The sequence below is a fragment of the Prionailurus viverrinus genome, chromosome D3 (genome assembly GCF_022837055.1).
Source record: "Prionailurus viverrinus isolate Anna chromosome D3, UM_Priviv_1.0, whole genome shotgun sequence".
Taxonomy (NCBI): Eukaryota; Metazoa; Chordata; class Mammalia; order Carnivora; family Felidae; genus Prionailurus; species Prionailurus viverrinus.
Window position 1 is genome coordinate 44,343,800 of NC_062572.1, and position 21,085 is coordinate 44,364,884.

The following is a 21,085-nucleotide window of genomic DNA, read 5'->3' on the forward strand; positions in this document are numbered from 1 at the left end:
ATATTTATTACTGTGTACAGAAAACATGACTTATTGCTTATTTAACATGAAAAAGAAAAAAACACCCAGTCCCAGCACACATAAATGCCTATCTATGTCACCAAATTCTAAATCTAGTGGTCGCAAACTTTAGTGCCCATTAACCTAGGATTTTTATTTAAAACACAGATTCACTTATTCTGATGGAGGCCTGCAATCTATCTACATTATTAACAAGTCTCCCACATGATCTTGTAGCAGAAGAACATTCTTTGGAAAAATACTACCTTAGCTCTCAGGTGTTAATTAAGCTTTCTCAACCATTGTGCCTGGTCCATTTTAGGTGTTCAATAAATATTTATTGTATTGAATCAATGTATTCTCAGCCCTAACAGAAATAAGTCACACTTCTTGGGTATCTAGATATATCAAGTCTTCCAAGGAAAAACCATCATTTGATTTATCCCACATAAGAGAATATAGCAAATTGCTATATACATGAATTTCAGTCCAAGTCAGCCAATCTGTGGTTATCTCTATTTTCTTGATAGTTATCAGCCTCCAACCAAAGTAATTAATTTTCTTCATTTTTCCATTTACCACACTAGCAGCTTCATGGGGTAGGCAGTTAAAGATGGAAAACTAAAAGCTTATTCAATAAAACAACGTAATTATGAATTGTACTGTATTCATTTTTTTTAATTTACTACAAATGAGATCTCTAGATCATAAGCTCCTCCCTAGAATGACTCTGGGCCTTAAATACTGAGCTAAGTTCTAAAGATAGTTTTTGAATCCTTGCTGAGCTTTGCTCATTCTTTAGTATTACTGTGACATATTTATTGATTTATTAATTGAAAGCATTAATTTTAGGATGAAAGTCTAGGAATTTAAATTAAATTATATTTGAATTACTATAAGCGACTTGCAATACTTTTTTTAACCCAGAAATCATCATGGGCTCCAAAATAAACACAATTGAGAAATTCATGGGAATTTCACAAAAAGGCTTTGCTTTAAAGTTTGTTAATATCAATTAATAAAACAAAAGAATGCCCAAATGACTGTTCACATTTTCTCCTAGCTTTTTCTTTAAAGATAAAATACATTGTCTTTTAAAGGTATTTAATCAACTCTTTGCTTGCTCATGTTCTCTTTGCTTCCACCCAAAGCAATTTAATCAGAGATAGTTGTTTGTAGATCTCTAAACATATTTTAAAACCTCCAAAACTGATGAAGTCATTTTTATACAGAATTTTATCAAGACCAATTTAGTCTGCAGAGTTACTTATAAAAGAATATGTTAGACTGCTATTTTAGAAGCATAACTAATACCCAAGTACTATCTCCCACCAGTGGGTAGTAACTTTCTGAATACTGAGCAATGCATATATACAATAGGGGATGGAAATTAACCTAAATTGTGCATCCTATAAGGGTACCAACATCTGTGCCTATTTATGAACTTAGTATCTTCTTAGGCATCTCCATCTGAGTAGCTACTCTAAATTTTTAGCTGAATTCAGTTAACACATGAAGCAGATATTAAAGTACAATTTATGAAAATACATGGATGCTTATATATTCCAAACATGAAAGATCTTATGGTTGCTAAAGAAAATATAATACTTTAAGAGATCTTAGTTATTTCCTGAATGTCTTTTTCTCTCCAAACATTAGACGAGGTTGCATTGTTTACAAAAATTTATTCATACAAATTTTACACACTTTATATAACAGTTATCAAAGTCCTAGTTATAGATATCATGTGTGTAATAATACTTGGTTAAGATGTTTTTATAATCAGTTGCACACAAAATAAGAGCTTCAAGACTAACATCTACCTAAATTATCACTATATCATAAATCTGCTCCAGGTTAGTAAGGCTCTTGGCATTTCTAAAAAGTATACAAAAGATTAAACTGGGTGATCACTGTAAATGCTTGCAACTAGCCACGGGAACACTAAATTAGACTTCATAAATAAAAGGTTAACTAGAGCCCTATTTCACCACGAACAGCTGACACAAATACAGAAAACTCTGCCCATTATCCAAGAAACAAATAATTAAGACTAAAATGCAAGCCGATGTGTTGCAGCATTGTAGGGCCACTAAATAGCCATCTGTGATTCGTGGCGATTTAAAAGGCGAAGAAAGGCACTAAAGCTGCAAACTGCATCCCGTGTCACATTGCCTGAGGAGACTGCAGAATTAAAGAAAGATTGATCCCGTACATAGGACTCAGGCATAGATCGAATGCCTCTGTGCTTTCACTGCTTGCAATGTGATCTCCTGGCAGCATCCATCCCGCCTGGGAATGCAAATCCAATTCTGTTTTCTTTGATTTATGACTTCATATTGAATCAAATCCATAAAGGAAAAGGAAAGGTCCTTTAAACTTTACAAGCTAATGTTTAATCTTTTCTTGTTCTCTTTTTTTATTTTCCAAAAGAATTTGTGCCTGAATTTTGGGAGTTTGGCTTGTTTGCCTGCTGTAGCTTGATCTGGCTGCTGGGTGAAGGTTCTTTTGTTTATAGAGATTACTCACATGTTCAAGGAAATGATAGGAAACAGACAGACATGCTTTCAGTAGCCAGGAAAGGATACAAAGGGGGAGGTTCTCAGGGTCTGTTGGAGCTTGCTTACTTCACTCTTGACCACAAATATAAGATAGTACTCATACATATGAAGATGAGGTTTAAATGATTTATCAGTTAGTAAAACTGAGCAACATGTGAACACTACACATTCTAATATGACAAAGGTTGGTTTTATGAAATAAATTTTACTAAGCAATAAGCCATAATGTAGAAAAATACATTTTACCTACAAACTCAATAAACAAGAAACAAAAGGTTCGTTCATATTTAGTGCATAATTACTTACTGGTAACTACACAGGGGTTCCTAAACTTTACAATTAAGTACTCACATCAAACAACAAAAAAAGAAGCATTCACAAGTTTAAGAGAAATGAATGAAAAATGGTAAACAGTACTTCAACAGTGCAGAAGGGTGGGAAAGAAGAGTCTTCAGAAAACCGCCAAAGAAAAGGATGGCTCCTACAGAGCCGTATTCAAAGGGGAGTATCCTGGTCATTTCACAAGATGAGAAGCATTGACAGCACTGGAGAAAAACACATTGTACTTTGCATCCATTTCCAATATCCAGCGCCCAAAGTCAGTCAGGCAGAGGACCTACAGTGGGGCTGGGCTTACCCTCCGCGTCCCAGACGCAGGGCAGCTCCAAACCAGTCCCTCTCCAGGGTCCTCCTCCTCCGACTGCCTTATGCTCTGCCTCTTCCAACATACCTACATTTCCTTCTCTTTGTTCCAATTGCCCTAACCTTGGGATATTGGGTTTCCTGGAAATACAGAAAAGGGAGCTTCACGGGAGCTTCAAGACCCAAGTCTCCCTTCTCTGTACAACCCCCCAACACTTTCCCCAGGGGGTGGTGTGAATTCTGGGGAGAAGCACAATTTGTATCGAGCTGTTGTTTTTTATCAGGAGAATTTCCTTCTGGGCTGAGAGTCTAAAGAGAGACAAATACACATAAAAGTGGAACCAAAGAAAGCAGAAGTATTGGAATTGCCACCCAGTGAGGGGGACCAAGGGGGCAGTGCCTAGTTGAGTTCCTCTGGGACTGAAGCAGCCTGGCCCAGAGACTCACTAGGAAAGAACACCCTTCAGCAATTCTCCCAAATCATTACCTCCAAATCTCCCTGGAGCAGGGCATCATTATGTACAGTAGCAAATGGTCAGTATTAATATCTTCAGGCCTGTCATGGATAAAAATACTATCCTTTTAATTCCATTTTATAAAAATAGGAGTAATATTCAAAACAATGATTGTCTATTTTTCTATTTATTTTATATAAAAACATAAACAGCTCAGGCGAATTTTCAATCCTTGTGCACACTTTGTATGAACTGCTATTATACCTATATATATTCTTAATATATATATTTGTAATATATATATATCAATAATTGGTCCACAAAGTATATCTGTGCATTCTCTAGTGCTTTGTAAAAAGAAAAACAATATTATTATCAAAATATTCATTTAATGGCTTTACTTCATACATAAATACATGTTTGGATAGAACATATGAGAGATGACTGTTCAGTCAGTTGGGAAAGTGACTTTTCATAGTGTCAGGATTGTATACACAGGGTAGCTGGTAACTCATCGCTACAAATAAGCTATTCGGCGTCCTTTGTTTTTAACCCTTTGTTTATACCTTTTCCCTAGGACTGCCGCCAAGTATTTCTTGACAGCCATTTGTTTCCGGTAGCGGCTGTAGCTGTCGGTGAAGATTCCGTCTGAGTGGCGCTTGGAGAGAGGCTCTGAGTCGTCCTCCGGGCCGCCGCCTAGGTTCCCACTGCAAGGAAAGGAGTCGGGAAGAGGGTGGCGGGGCGGGAGACAAAGATTCAATAGCTGTGGGGAGCAGGCGGGCCCCACCCCACGCGGGAGCCATCCGGGAAGGCACGGCTCTCAGGGCCCACGGCGCCGCCTTCCTCTGCCAGTAAGCAGCCGGGGGACGGAGGACTGTGATGGAAACCCCTCACTCTGCCCTCCCCACCGAGGATATGCTGGCATCACGTCCTTACAGAAGGGGCCCGGGACGAGGTCCAGGCCAAGGGCACGCGCGCGATTCACGCCTAACCTGTCTCCAAACGCTGCCCTTAGAGATTTGACCATCCGTGCTTTTGCGCTAAATTGTCCTAACTGTTCCTCTCACCCCCCACGTAGAGAGAAAATAACCAAAGAGCCCCAAGTGCCACGTTGGCTGCTGCCTGGGAGTTTTACATCGATCCCTCAATTCCTAGTCAGACTGGAGCACGCCTCCCCTTCCGCACGCTAAGTCGAAAAACGTGATGATAATAATATAAGTCGACAGGCTGTAGGCAATATTTTTCATCGCATGAATTATTCATTGCGAAAAATGTAATCTGTTTCCCCATGGGCTTTATTAAAATGTTGCCTTCTGCTGAGAGATGCTCTACGCAAGCTCTGTGCTCTGGGTTTGTCTGGCACGCGCAAAAGAACTGTTTCCCTAACTGCCCAAATTTGAAGATTTGTTGGTTTCGATTTGAATTTACACTAAAAGGATTTTTTTTTAAGTCATGCTTAGAGGAAATTATAGCAAATCATCCCACGAAGCTTGAAGATTTTCAATGACTTGCGGGAAGGAGGGGGTAGTTTTTCTTCGTTTTTTAAATTCAAAACGGATCAAACTCCCCGGTTTCTCCGCCCTCTCCTTGCCTCTGCCGCTCAGAATTTGTTCACCAAACTTAAGGTGCCACATCCGAACCTACCCTGCGACCGCAGACTGGTCCCGAAGACTCAGCGGCGCACACGCACCTTCGGGCCCACGTGCACGCAAGGACGCAGAAGCGGCACCGCCCACCCCGCGCGCGCTCGCACGGACACCCACCCCGGAGCGCGCGCGCCGTTCTGCGCCGCTTAACTCTTTCGCAAACTCTTACCCCAAGCCCTTGGCCAAGAGCGTCTGCAGGTATTTCCTGGCGGACAGCTGGTCCAGTACTTTGCGGTAGGCCTTGTTAAGGATCCCTTGGGCGACATCTCTAACGGGGAGGCAAAGTACGCGCCCAGGGTCACTGATCGTGTGCCCCCAAGTGGCCGCCCCAGGCCCCCAGCTGGGCACGCACGCGCCCCGGCGCTCGGGGAGGCTGACGACAACCCCCTTGATGACAAACAAGACGCTGGCACAGAACTTGCAAATAACTCTTTGGGGAAGTTCCCGCGACTGACAGCGGAGAACGGGAGTTCGCCCTGCCCTCCGGGGCTGGCAGGCAGGGAGTCTGGCCTGGGCGCGCACTCACGGCCACTCCTTAGGCCACAGACCTTTTGGTCCCACCCGTCTCTCTTGTCCATACAGACCGGCCCGCTATTAACTTTCCGTCGCTCTCGCGGGTACCAGCCAGGAAGAAGAGAGGCTTGGGGGTTTTTATGGAGAACATCCTATTCTGTGGGCCACCACCCTGCCCCTCCCGCCACCTCAGTCCCGGGCCCCGCGCGGAGGCCGCGCGGGTGGTACCTCTTCTCCGAGGGGTAGTAGAGCGCGTAGGCGTCGCGCAGCGCGGAGGCGGGGCTCCCCACGCCCGGCGGGTCTGAGTCGTAGAAGTCCTGCTGCGGGTTTCCGTCCTCGTCGTACGCTTCGTCCTCCGGCCTGCCGGGAGAGCCGGGGAAAGAAGGAGTGGTCAGTACAGATCCCTCCCCGGCTCCGCAACGACCCACAGAAAAGGGGCTCGCACCGACTTTCCTTCTTCCTAAAGGTCCCCACGGATAATTGCCTCTTCTTCCGGGACAGGGGAGGATCGGGAGGGGGAGAGGAGGGCGGTTGAGGTAAGGCTTTAGAAAGTACACCCAACAGAAATTCCTCACCCCTCCAGGCGGCTCTCCGACCCCTCCTCTTTGTGGGTGAAGAGTCGCCCTGCAGGGCCTGGGAAGTCGAGATGTCTATGCCAACCTCGTACACCTGGCCACCAAAAAGGACCTGCCCCCCTACGGGGACCTGGCGCCTGAGCCACCCCAAACAAGCAGCCACGGGCGGGGACGTGGAAGGTCCTCAGAGACAAGACGCCGGCCGACGCGAAGACCGGATTGGGGAGGCCCGGAGCGATATACAGAGGGGGGGTGGATGGGTGGGGTGTGCGACGGCCCACTCCGCCGCCACCCCCACCTAGCCTCTGAGCCCAGGGGAGCCCTTACCCGCGCAGATGTAGGTCACGGAGAACCTCCGGCTTCTATTTTGGGCGGGAGAGGATTTGGCAGGAACATGAATAATAGATGCCCCTAAACTTAGCCGGTTTGGCGGCGGCTCATTCTGTGTGGCATGGCCACGCGTTCTGGTGCCTCGCGCCCAGGGAAAGTGCTAGGCACACGGGACTTTGAAAATTGCTGGGAGTGAAATGGGGCTTTTAAGTCTGCTAAATAAATAGTTCGCGCGAATCTGTTGGCGATGTTGAGGCAGCGGAAAGGGAAAGGGTCAATAGGGGACCAAGAGCCAACTGGAGTGCCGCGGTCTTGAAGTCGCCCTTCCCTACTACCTCTGTCCTTCATGTAGGACGGGGAGAGGTGGGCTAAAATATATAACCCCCTCGCTTTGAGCCGCTGGAAAGACCCGGAACGCGGCCAGAGCAAGTAGCGCTCTCTAGTAGGGGTAAGAGTCGTACTTCGCTAATCTGCTCGCCTTTCCTCCGTCCCCGGATTGGTGAAGACAAGGCAAGCACAAGTCTCCGTCCGCCCCGCACCCAGCCCTTCCTCGGCGACGTGCCTCCTCTATATCGCCCAGCTTCCCAGAGTCCCTGCGTCTTTCTGGCCACTTCCATCCCGTGCCCAAATGCTGGAATCCTTATATTGAAGCCAGAACCCATTTCTCCGGCCAAATCAGTGGTCAGTGGCCCCTAAGGCGACCGTTCTTGGGCGCGGCTCGGAGAAGCAGCTTTGCAGGCAGAAGGCGCGCTCCTGGCTGCAAGGAGACGCGTACACCGCGCGGCGAGGACGCTAGGAGCTACTACGGTCCGCTGACCGCCCCGGGACTTTGGGGCTGCGTAAGGAACTCATCAGTGTCAACCGATTAGAAGTCAGGGGTTAAGAAGAAAGCCACGGTTACTCCAGCCTCTGGCGGGCAAAGTTGTCCAGGTCCTGCCTGCCTGCCGGCTTTCTCTTCCTCTTTCCTTGCATCCGTTTCATCCGTTTCTCCCCCCTTCCTTTCAGACTCATTCTTGTTCTTTCTTCTCTCAAATCGCTTTTCCTCAACCATACCCGGCCAACACTCTCCCTCCCCAAGACAGTCTGAGACTCATATTGCAGCTGGAAAACGTATCACTTAAGAGAAAGCTGTTCCAGGGGAAAGAATTCGAATTGAAGTGAAAGGGATATCAGAGGAGAGAGAGGGAGACCCCGCCCCGATAGTCCAGAACACGCTGTAACAAAGCAAAGTCCACGGGAGCTTCACGCTCTACCCTCCAACCTGGCTGCAGGCACCAAAGCAGAACTTCTCCTAACTCAAGCTAAGAATAGGGAATAGAAGTCAAGCTCGGGGCCCGGCCCTGCCCCCTCCCGCAGGCGGGGCTGGGGGAGGGGAGATTTCTCCAGCCGGCTGATGCTCCCTTGCTCAACCCAGGCCCCTTGGTTGCGGCGGTCTGGGGGAGGGGCGCGGAGCCGCACTGGAGCCTGCCCGGCCCTCGCGCCGAGCCAGGGCCACGGCCAGGGACCTGCGGTCCGACCCGGGCTGACAGCGGCGGCGTACTGGGAGCCGGTGGGAAGATGATTGTAGCTGGGACCGCGGAACTGCAGGAGGGAGACCACGAGGAAGTGTTGGGGGAAGCCAAGCCTCAGCTCAGCCTGGGCAGCAAGCACCTACCTGATTCCAGGGAACCGGAGTCCTGCGGTGGCAGGTGAGCAGTAGACGCTGCTGTGCATTATTATCCCGTAGACCAAGAGGGCCAGCCTCGCTCCGCTACACATGGTCATTCTGCGCAGGAGGGGAAAGAGGACACACAGCTGTCAAAACAGCCCCTGGTCTTTCGCCCTCCAGCCCCAAGAAACTCCCCGAGCTGGGGGAGGGGTCGGCTCCCATTGTTGAATACCGCTTAATGACAGCCCGCGCGCGCCCTGCCACTTCCCTCTCTCTATAGTTAGAAAAAATATGTATGTATATACCCGGGGCCCAATAACTCGCCAGACCTGGTGCGAAGGAAAGCTAACTCATACCCTGATGCTGGTCAAAGAATCAGCAAAGGAGTCGTTTGATTAGGGAAGATATTTCCCCCTCACCATTCAACTCTTACCGCTGCTAGGAGAGGCTTTGTTGCCAAGTAGGACGGCGGGCAAAGGGCTCCTCCAAGTTTCTGCGCTGGAGTCACAACCCAAGAGGCATCACCGTCTGGCGTTAGTGTCTGAGGAGCCGCAGGAATGAGCAGCAGCAGCAGGAGGAGCTGGAGGACTTGTTTGCTGAGGCCAGTATTCTGTTCAAAAGTTTGCAGACGCACGGAACTAGGAGGAAGCGTGACAGGGAGAGAAGGGGGCGAGGAGAGAGATGTAGAAGGGAGAAAGAGGAGGCGAGGAGCTAAAATGGGGGGTGGGGGACAAAGTGGCCTAAGTCCACCAGGAGAAAGAAGTAAGTGATTAAGGAAAAGAGGGAAAATCGAAGGGGAGGAAGGAAGAGGGAGGGCCGCGTCTCAGCCGGCGTCCGTCGGAACCGCCTGGTCAGGCAGTTGTGCAAGTCGGCAGCGCCTTCTCTACTCTGAGGTCCCTCTGGCTGCGTCTGAAGCTGCGGCTTCTGCTGCTGCTGCCGGTGGTTACTGAGGTGACCAGCCCTCTGCTCCTATTTATATGTGCAGTTAGCAGAAATCTATCTGAATGTGGTTTTAGAAGAGGCTTCCTTGTCAACATCTGTCTGCCTATGGCCTTTAAGTACAGAATATTTTGTTGCACTGTTGCGCTCCGATTTTTATTCATGGAATGACTTCCTTTTTTTTTTTTTTTCCAGTCACGTAATGATCGGGTATCAGAAAAAGACGTCAGCATCCTAGTCCCTCAAGGAACATATTAACTATTTTGTGCTGTCCTCTTGGATGATAAGATCCGGAGTCATCGACTTCTCATAAACACCTTTCACTGATACAATCCAATTTTTAAGAAGTGCAATTATTTTGATGGTTTTCAATTTTGCCCATTTCTCAAGGATGGGTAAAGAATTCATACAATTTCGAGGATGGTAAAAGTCATGTTTTTAATTATGTCTCTATGATTTCTCTTTACTTTTCATCAAACCTCAGCAATCAGAGCTCTGGCCTCTAGAATTAAGCACCCTCAAGCTCTCCTATTAATAAATTTAATTTAGATCTCCTAATTTCTTGCGTATGTTCTTTTAGATAGACAATTAAATGTGGAAGTCGTTTTGTTTTTAAAGGGAAGTCTTGGAGGATTTTCAGTAAATCGCTAATGAGTCTGGCTGTCGTTAACAGTCTGGCTTGGAGTAAATTGATTAGAGTCAAAGCGGTGTCCGGAGCGCGGCCTGCGGAGCTGTCCAAGCTCTGAGTGCTGAACTCTGGTCATTGAAACGTTGAAAATTGCCATTGGTTTAATTTTTCACCAGAGCCTCTAAATCTGAAGATTTGGCACTGATATTATTAATGTGGCAATTCATTTTCCAAGTCTCCCCGCTGTTCAGATATGCCCCCCTCCATCAGTGTCCATGATTGCTCTTAATGCTGAGAATAGTCAGACCCTGACTACATTTGAGTAAAGAGCATTCTGTTTCCTGTTAGTCCTGGCTTTTAGATCTCTAGACGGCCTATTTGGACACCTTCACACTTTCTGTGACTCTTACTTATTTTAAAGATTAGAATTGAGAAATTGTATTTTCCACAAAAATTGAAATTTTAAGAATTTGGGAGTGAGAAATATTTTCTCCTCTTATTTACAACTTAAGTTCTGTTTGGAGAAATACAGACAGACTGGGAAAGTACGAGGATTCCCAGTACAAGTTCACTAGCTGAGGGTTTCTAACGGGAATCCCTCCACTGGGAACCGTTAAATTTTTTTTTAGCTGAAAATGACGTGGAAAGAGGAAAGCAATAAGGGAAGACTAGAGCCACATGGAGGCTTTCAAGCCCTTGAGCAATTTAAGAAGATTCCTAAATTTCTACTCCAGTAAGAGAAAATCAGGTCTATTTCTTTTTATGGCTCAAAGGAAATAGACTCATCAATAGCCATTAGTGTGCATTTTAATTATTTGGATCTTAAACAAAATTTAGAGGAAATGGCAATTTAGTGGGAATATTTCCTATTATAATTTGGAGCTAACATTAAAATAAGCTATATTAGCTCTGCATGCTTTTTCAAAGACAAAATTATAATACTTCTCATTTTGAATGCCTTTCCTACTTATTTAAGATTTAATATTTCCTTCAAGAAGACTAAGTTTTACTTATTCTTGGCCATGAATAGCCAGAAGCTACTGCTTCTTCTTAGTTTATTTCTGGGGATGTTCCAGATTGCCTGCCTGCAAAAAAGCTATGAACGTGGGGATGTATCTCTTTGTCTCCACTGCATATGTTCGCCTATTTATGCTGGAGTGTTTACATGCATGTGTTCCATGTTCAGCTCTGCCTCTGGAGTAAATTCGCACACAAAGAGTCCGCGGGGAACACAACCAGATAATGAAGCAGAGACGTCTTTTTTACCAAAGCGCCCAAAGCTATTACCGACTGTGACTTCCCTGTCTTCCGTCTTGCTTCGCGTCAAAGGTGAATCCGATTAAAATCCTTACTCTTCCCTCCCACACGAATTCTGAAATGAGTTCAATCTGTAGAAATATTTGAAAATTTCCAAGACTCCTTGTACAAATTCACTACTCAACTTTAGTAAAGGGAGCCACCATGTGGGGAGATTGTTGACTTCATGGCCTATCAAAGGGAAAACCACAAACACCATTAACTTTGTGGGGAGGGTGATGGAAGTACTGACTCTGTGGTCCGCAAGAATCCGAACTGTGCCCTGGCTTACAAGGGCTTGGCCACTTTCACTCTGCTCAGCTTAGGCACTCAGGACCTAACTCAGCACGGAACTCAGGCTCAGCACTCCAAAATTAACAGCCTTGAGACCTGAACCCATTCAAGAAAGTGAAAAATTAAGCAGAGAATTCATTTTAAGATTCTTGGTCACTGACCTCAGGAAAATCAAGCTTCCAAAATCCAACTGTTGCTCATCACAATCTAAAGAACTGCCCAGCCCAACCCACAGATGCCTGGGGGAAATCAAGCCCGGGACAGGATGGTTCCACGGATCTTTCTGCTGCCACTGTCCATCTCTGATTAAGCCAGTTTGGCATCCTTTGAGCAAAGAAGCTTTCCTATTCTCGAAAGTTTTGGCCCTGGGCCCTTGAACCAAGGGATTCCGGGAACACTGAGGAAGGGGAGTAACTAGAAGCTGAGGACTGGGCTCTCAAACTTCTCGGCCCTGCAGTTGCACCCCAACCTTGCCAAATCCTCCTGCGCACAGGCTCTTTCTGCTTTCTATTGGGTAGAGACAAATACGGAGCGACTGATGTCTCAAAGACCAAAACTGCCCCCAAGTGCCCCCTGAGAGTAGTAATTTGCTATTACCATCGAGGAGCATCCTAACTCAGAGTGTTAACGCTGCTTCCACGGAGCCTTTGTATCTGGGGAGCGGCAAGGAGGAGGAGTGCATCAGGTAGCACTGCTGGGCTAGACAGGCCCATAGCTACCGGACAAGCACTGAGGTGCCCTGGCTGAGGAGGCCGTATTAAACTGCGGCTAGTACATACTAGTTCTTAGCAAATGCAGGCATCAGTCTGGCTTAAAAGGAGGTGTGGGGCCTGCACCGCAGATTGGATGGACTCACAACTAACCCAGCATTGCTGGGAAGAGAAGGGGAAGAGCAGGGAGAGTGAGGGAACTGGGGCAAGGCAGGCCAAGGGAGGGGAGCCTTCCAATTTTATCCTGCTCTCACCATTTCTCTCCCAAAGAGATTTTTACATTCTCCTAAGGCAACTGAGGTTAAGAGCGAGAGAGAACCCTTCAGATCTCCTATATATAATTGCAAACGACAGGGGAGAAGAGGGAGGGGATGAAGAAGGGACCCAAAAGTTAGAACTTCCAATTAACCAGTAACACAAAGGAATTTTACTCTTTCGGACAGCTCCACCCTGTCCACACAACTTTCGTCCGGACAAAGTAGAAGAATTCCCAGGCAACAACGTTTCTTCCCAGGTTATGGAAGCTTAGACTGGCATAGACTGGACTAGACTGGAATCATGTCTAGTTCAAAAAGCTAGTGGAACCACGGAAATCTTCCCAGTGGTAGGTTTCACCTATGTCCTCTGAGAGCCAGAGGGACAGAAGGCATCACTCTGGGGCTATGCCTCAACCTACCCAGCAAAGGCTGTTTGGAAATATTTGTTGAAAATGATCAAAGACCTTGAATGTCAACCCCTGATGTATTAACTGCTTTTTATCCTATTTGTCCTTAAGACATGAAAACATAACTTTTGGTCTGAAATGGTGAATGCTAGCTACAAGTCAAACTAATACTTGCCTGAATTGTTTTTCCTGTTCAGGACACATCAGTCTTTGCTGAAGCTTCCAGCCTTGAAACCTCAGTCAACACTCGATTTAAAGATTGTTTTACAAACTGAGGGTTGATGGGGGGTGGGAGGGAGGGGAGGGTAGGTGATGGGTATTGAAGAGGGCATCTTTTGGGATGAGCACTGGGTGTTGTATGGAAACCAATTTGACAATAAATTTCATATATTAAAAATAAACAAAGATTGTTTTAGCCCTTGAAAAGTTGAGCTTTTATATTTAAACAGGAAGAATATGTCTTGTATATTTCCTGAGAATTTGAATTTGCAGATGGCTTCACAACATTAGCAAATACCTGGCACAGGCAAGACTCAGTTCCCTAGGGTAAGGATATTTCTATTACTTTCCTTCTGGCCTAGCTACCCATCCTACACATCCCGTGTGTTCACTTTTTCTTCCATGGTTATGTAGATGTCCCCATTGCCCTGTACCTCCACCATCCCCATCCCCTACCCTCACTGACTTTTTTTAACCACATAAAAGGACATGTTTACATAAAGCATCTTCATAAATTCCTACTATAAATAATAGTAAATCAGATTGAAAAAGTCCTATATTCTCATTGTATTCATTTCTAGCCACTACTTAGCATAAGAACCAGACTACAGTAGGCTTTTTCAGTGAACAAGCTTGATGCAAACATCCTTCCCCCATATTAGTGACAAAAGTAAATTACAAACTGTATTCAATTTCACTCCAAACTTTTTCTCTTCTGACTCTTCCAGAAAATGTGATGACTAATGACTCACTTCATAACGATTATACCTGTAGGGAAACCCAAATGTTCTGTAGCAGGGCATCATGAATACCACTTACTGGACTGCCTGCATCATACCCTTCTGAACTCACTATGAAGTAAGACGCTGATGAGCTTACCCACAATGTGTCACAACTTCTCTGACCTTCAGAATTTAGTGCTTCACACACTCTGAAAGGAACCAGGAAGCCTTTCCAAGCTGTATGAACAAAAGCATCTCTCTCTAATTCAGGAACAGAATTGCATGTTCACAGGGCCAAAAAATTTTGTCAGTTGTTTTAAGACAAAGCAGACCCTCTAGAAACAAAAACTAGGATCTAACCTTTGCTGCAGGTTTGGATGATTTCAACTATCTGGCATCTATGGTTCTTCTAAGTCCCTTATTCACTGAATGTTTGTTTCTTGGGTACCAAAAATACATACCCCAGACTTCACTGTGTAGCATCTGCCAGATTCTCCCAAGATTTCCAGAACATGTCCTCTTAAAAGCCAAAAGGAAGAAAGTCTTCTCTCTACTTCGGTCTAAATCCTCAGATCATATAAGGCTTAATTGCAGGAAGAAAAGTATGGAGAGGATCCAGGAAACCCAATATCCTAAACAAGTTTTTGTGACCGCTTTTGCAAATGTTGTAAGGAAGATCTGTGTGCAAAATAAAACAAGGTTTTTATGTGTAAATTAAAAAAGGATATTGCTCTCTGAGTTCATAGCATCCCAAACCTCCGTCCTCTTGGTTTAGACTCAGCCTTATCTATCTGTGAATATATCTGTTTGTAATAATTTTGGAGCCTTTGTTTTTCATTATCCTCATTACTAGCACTTTGTGGTAATGATTATAACACTGAAAAGACTTTTTAACTAATCTTTCTCTCCACCCAAGTATACACAGGCATGATTTTTTTTTTAAGTTATCATCTGCTTGGAATACAACTATATTTGCTGCACATTTACTATTTTAAAACTTCAATTATTATTTCTTTATGTTCTTTTCAATTCTTCCTTCCAGTGGGGCTACATGATTTTTGCTACTCACCAGTTAATAGCAGCAATAATAACTATTTAGTGAACATGTACTGGGCTAAAATGTTGATTACAGTTATTTTGTTTACCTTTAAACAATCTTTTTTTCTAGACATACAATTATTCCAATTTACAGATGAGAAGCTGAGGGTCAAACGGCTAGGTAACTTACCCAAAGTCACACAGCTTGAATCTCTATAATCAGAAATTCAAATTCACTTCTCAATAATTCCAAACAGTTTTAATGACCTTAGTTATTATACTGGTTTATGTATTTATTTTCTCTAGAGTTGTTATGAATACCAATACTCATTTAATAGGAGCCTTAATCTCTGACTTGACTCAACTAAGGAGAAAATGGATTTCTTATTAATTTTCAAATTAAAAATTATGTTTCATGTAATAGGAACCAAATGCTATTAACACAATAAAACTGGTTAAGTTAGACAACAAACTTTGCTTTATAGAATAGATATGCTTCTAAAAATATGTGCATTAATAGTGCATGTATTCTTATTTATATATATCAAATTGTAGAAAAGGTAAAAAATCTTGCCATCCTAAGTCATTATTTAAAATGATTTCATACCTAAGAAGGTAGTAAAAGTTTCAGTGATGTGTTTAAGTTAAAAAAAGAACTTATTATTTTGTAAGATCACCATTTAGTAGCCATTATATCATCATATCTTATTAAATCATCATGTAATTCAATACCACAGAAACCTTATGATTGCCAGTGAGTCAAGTGTTTTCTGAGTCAAATGAGATGATATATATAAAAATGTTTTACAAACAATAGATCCTCCTTCTTTAACAGCAGGACAAGCCTTGTGTTAGCAATGCTCCATTTAATCCTTTTATTGCTCTTGTCAATAGATAAGATACTATTATTCCTATCTTTACTAATGGATAAATTGAGACTCTTAAAAGTGAATTAACTTGCCAACAAAGGACAAAGTCCTGGGTTTCCAGCCCAGGGCTAGCTGTTTGCAAAGTTACTGTGCTGTCTACTACCATTGGCCTGCCTGTTATTACTGTATAATTACCATTATTATTAAAGGGGAAAGAAGTGTCAGCTTTCATAAAAAACATAAGTTTTAAGGCAGTAGTTTGAACAATTTTTCTGGCTTTTTCTTGACATTTTCAAATAAAGAAAGAGGTTATGTGTAAGTATCATTTTTAAGAATACTTTAGGGGCACCTGAGCAACTCCGTTGGGTAAGCATATGACTTGGGCTCAGGTTATGATCTCAGGGTTCATGAGTCCGAGACCACATTGGACTTTCTGCTGTCAACACGGAGCCGGCCTCAGATCTTCTACTCCTCTATCTCTCTGTGCGCCTCCCCTGTTAGTGCTCTCCCTCTCTCGCTCTCTCTCTCTCTCAAAGATAAACATTTAAAAAAACATTTTAAAGAAATAAGTAATGAATAAGGTTGCATCCCAAGTATTAAAAATGTGATAAAGTTGTAGCAATTACAACAGTGTAGTACAGGTGAAATAATAGATCAAAGGAATAACTAAATAAAAACAAATAGGTCAAAGTATAAACGTGTAAAGAAATAAACACTATTGTGTAATTCCCAATGGAAAGAATAGAATACTGGGACAACTGACTACCCACTTGGACAAAAAAGAAAAATTAGATCACTATTTCCTATCCTACAACAATATGAAGCATATTGATATGGACTAAATTTTTTAATGTAAATCATAAAAATACTAAGAAAATATATAAATAATTTTAGGATTAGAAAGGAGAGACTGACGATTTGAAAGAAATCCAAAAAGGAAGAGATTGATAAATTGACTTAAATATTGTTTAATTTTCTCTGTTGAAAGAAATACAAATAAAGTTAAATGGCACATGACAACTTGGAGAAAATGTTGCCATTGTTTGTGAAAAATAAGGAATTCAGGAGCGCCTGCATGGCTCAGTCAGTTAAGCATCCAGCTTCAGCTCAGGTCATGATCTTGCCATTTGTGGGTTTAAGCCCCACATAGGGCGCTGTGCTGATGGCTCAGAGCCTGGAGCCTGTTTCGGATTTTGTGTCTCCCTCTCTGCCCCTCCCCAACTCACACTCTATCTTTCTCTCTGTCTCAAAAATAAACAATTAGAAAATTTTTTGAAAAAAAAAAAGAGAAAAAGAAGGAATTCAAATTTTCAAAATATAAGGAACTTACCTTACATCACCAGGTGCTCATCCCAACAAGTGCACTCCTTAATCCCCATCACATATTTAACCCATCCCCGCAAACCCTCTCTCCTCTGGTGACCATCAGTTTGTTGTCTATAGTTAAGAGTCTGTCTCTTGGTTTGTCTCTCTCTCTTTCCCTTTGCTCATTTGTTTTGTTTCTTAAATTCTACATGAGTGAAATCATATGATATTTGTCTTTCTCTGATTTATTTCACTTAGCATTATACTCTCTAGCTCCATCCACATCATTGCAAATGACAAGATTTCATACTTTTTTATGGCTGAATAATATTTCATTGTATATATACATACCACTTCTTCTCTATCCATTCAGCTATCGATGGACACTTGGGTTGCTTCCCTATCTTGGCTATTGTAAATAATGCTGCTGTAAACATTGGGGTACATGTATCCCTTTGAATTAGTGCTTTTGTATTCTTTGAGTAAATACCCAGTAGTATGATTGCTGAATCATAGGGTAGTTCTATTTTTAACTTCTTGGGAGACCTCTATACTGTTTTCCACAGTGACTGCACCAGTTTGCATTCCTGCATGAGGAATGCAGTGCAGGGGGATTCTTTTTTCTACCCATCCTCCTCAACACCTGTTTCTTGTGTTGTTGATTTTAGCCATTCTGACAGGTGTAAGGTGATACCTCATTGTGGTTTTGATTTTTGATTTGCATTTCCCTAACGGTAAGTGATGATGAACATCTTTTCATGTTTGTTGGAGACACATCTTTGGAGAAATGTCTGTTCATGTCTTCTGTCCATTTTTTAAATTGCATTATTTGTTTTTTTGGGTGTTGAGTTTATACACCTGAAACTAATATCACACTGCTAAAAAATAATAAATAAAGTTACATTTACACACACAAAAAAATCCCAACTTAAAAAAAATAAGTAAACCGTTAAGTACAGCACAGGCTTTTTGAAAGTAGGAGTATCAAAGTATTTGTAGACATATTTTAAAACACCAAAACAATGTCATAATTTTTACTTTAGTTTTCTTTATTTTTTTTAATGGTGATTTATTTATCTTGAGAGGGAGAAAGGACAGCATGACCAGGGGAGGGACAGAGAAAGAGGTAGAGAGAGAGAATCCCAAACAGGATCCATGCTCAGCGTGGAGCTGGATGCAGGGCTCAATCTCACGACTGTGAGATCATGACCTGAACTGAAATCAAGAGTCAGACAGATGTTTAACTGACTGAACCATCCAGGCGCCCCTATAATGTTTACTTTAAAGTTATATATCTTTTTTTTAAAAGAAATTAAGAGAAGGAAAGGAAATATGTATAGCCATTTATTTCTATACATAGTTATTATCTCTGGCTTCTTTATTCCTTCCAATAATTCATGGATCAGCAAATTAGAATCCCTGTGCCAAATCAAACCCACTCTGTTTTTGTATGCCCTGTATGCTAAAATGATTTTTACATTTTTAAATGGTTGAGGAAAAAAATAATCAATGGAAGAATACTTTTGTGGCGTGAAAATTATATGAACATAAATTTCACTGTCTATAATAAAGTTTTGTTGGAACATTAAAAATATATCTAGGGGGTGCCTGAGTGGCATAAAATTTTTTTTTTATGTCTATTTATTTAAGTTGAGAGAGTATGCACGTGTGTGAGAATGGGGGAGGGTCAGGGAGAGAAAGAGTCACCCAGGCACCCCTGCACTAGAAAGTTAAAGGCAAATCTGGACAAAAGGAAGAATAGAACCAAAGCAGCACATTAAGGAAGCAAGTGAAACAAAGGCAGGTAGGAAGAGAAACATAGCTGAGGAGAGAGTCAAGCAATGCAGTCATTAACAGCGGCCATGTCCTGTGTATATATAATGAACTGCCATAAACTTAATCACCAAGAATTGAGGATCTAGTCCTGTCTGCATCTGCAGGCAAAAACCTCTGCCTGTTCTCTGCATATACCCTCACCTTCAACTTCCATTTTGCAATCATTTTTCATCTTTAATAAATTGGGATAAAATTCTGGTCTCCCTCACAGGATTACTGCAACAGAATTCATATATTAAAGCATATTGGGAAGCACTTTGAAAAGAAAGGGAGTACATCAATATGACAGAAACAGGTAAAGTGACAACCATAATAAATGTGCTGAACAGAAGTGGCTACAGAGCCTAATAGATTAAGGCAATTGTTAACTCCATCTAGTGCTTTTTAAATCTTGCAATTTTATGATACTTCCTAATGTGTTAAAACAGCAAGCTACTGTGCCAGCTTAATGCATGGTGTGCAGATAGGGTAATCTGTGTAGAGATGTCTGTGTGGTTTACATACACTAGGGCAATAGGGTGTGATGGTCATTCCCTAACAGTCCACACAACAGACACTTCATAAATTAGACTGTGCCAAGAAGGCAAATGTTTTGCTATATAAATGCAATCTCTTTAGGAAAACTGCATGACTCAGAGCAATAGGCAGAGGACAAAAGAAGGAGGCCCCTGGAGGCGTCTGGGTGGCTCAGATGGTTGAGCGTCCGACTTCGGCTCAGGTCACGATCTCGTGGTTTGTGAGTTCGGGCCCTGCATCAGGGTCTGTGCTGACAGCTCGGGGTCTGCAGCCTGCTTCGAATTCTGTGTCTCCCTCTCTCTCTGCCCCTCCCCTGTTTATACTCTGCCTCTCTCTCTCAAAAATAAATAAATGTTAAAAAAAATGTTTTTTTTTAAAGAAGGAGGCCCCAGCACCTTTCAAATGGACCACTAGAGAACTCTGAGATACATAGGTTCTCAATTTAGTGAAAGACACTCCTCTATAAAGTCAGCCTCACTCTGAAGGCAAGACCCTTCATCTTTCCTATCCAAATGCCTCTGCTATAGGGATATACACATATTTTAGAGTGGGAAAGATTTTGGCCTGTTCTCTTTTACTGTTGCCTAATGTGGTGCTTTTATATGTAGAAGCAAGCCCTCCCAAAATGTGATGCAAATGTCCCAACTCCTGAGCTGAAGGAACTCAGAATTATATAGAACTCTAAACATATAGTACTATAGAGAGCTGCACGTAAAGCAACAGGAGCTTTCAGGTCCATAGTTTAGCACTATATGTGCAACCACAGTCAGGATACCTCTATAATATCTACTGAAGCCAAATCAAAATAAAAATATCAACAAGTATTTGTCAATTAATGTCATGTATGGAAGGGGCTAGAGAACCATAAGACATGTGAACTCTCTGCCATTGAGAAGTTTACAATCAAAATGCTTTTTTGTAAGTTGTCTACGGAGTTCCTGGTATGGACCAAATGTGTCCCCTCAAAATTCTTATGTTGAAGTCCAAATCCCCAATTTGGAAGTGAAGCCTTTAAAGAGGTCACTAGATCATGAAAATGGAGCCCTCATGAATGGAATTCATGCCATTATAAGAAGAGGCACAAGAGAGATAATCTCTCACTCTGCCATGTGAGGACACAGCAAGAAGGCAGCCATCTGCAAAACCCCAAGAAGAAAGCCCTCACCAGACACTGAATCTGCCAGTGCCTTGATCTTGAACTCCCCAGTCTTCAGAATTGTGAGAAATAAACATCTATTGTTTAAGCCACACAGTTTACAGTGTTCTGTTATAGCAGCCTGAACTACTGCTCCCAGTCAGAAAATATCTGCAGATGCCACGACTGCCACAAATACGATTTGTTTGAAATTTCCAGCAGATACCTCAGTTAAAGAAGAGGGTTCATCAGGTAAGACACTGCCACTCACAAGAATAACTGCTGTACTGCTACCTGAGATAGCAGGAATGAATGTGAGGTACAGCAACTTTGCAAATCGTTTTTGAAAATCACTATGTGAGTGTTATGCTAAGTGAAATAAGTCATACAGAGAATGACAGATACCATATGTTTTCACTCTTATGTGGATCCTGAGAAACTTAACAGAAGACCATGGGGGAGGGGAAAGAGAAAAGAAAAAGTTACAGAGGGAGGAGCCAAACCATAAGAGACTCTTAAAAACTGAGAACAATCTGAGGGTTGA

The 21,085-nt window shown here is 42.9% G+C and overlaps 1 protein-coding gene across 14 annotated transcripts in view; it reads right to left on the bottom strand.

Moving 5' to 3' along the window:
* Positions 1-1,695: 1,695 nt before the first annotated feature.
* Positions 1,696-21,085, bottom strand: part of ADCYAP1 (adenylate cyclase activating polypeptide 1) — a 72,788-nt gene continuing 53,398 nt past the window's right edge. For 6 of the 14 annotated variants that reach the window (XM_047828255.1, XM_047828254.1, XM_047828246.1 and 3 more), the window contains 5 exons: positions 8,804-9,008; positions 8,377-8,487; positions 6,046-6,177; positions 5,474-5,572; positions 1,696-4,365 (listed from right to left, as the gene is read on the bottom strand). In XM_047828255.1, coding sequence (XP_047684211.1) covers positions 4,176-4,365; positions 5,474-5,572; positions 6,046-6,177; positions 8,377-8,486 — 531 coding nt within the window. In that variant the 5' untranslated portion in view covers position 8,487; positions 8,804-9,008 and the 3' untranslated portion in view covers positions 1,696-4,175. Of the gene's footprint in view, positions 4,366-5,473; positions 5,573-6,045; positions 6,178-8,376; positions 8,488-8,803; positions 14,521-21,085 lie in introns of all 14 variants that reach the window. The other 8 variants (XM_047828245.1, XM_047828249.1, XM_047828248.1 and 5 more) reach the window with 4 other exon arrangements.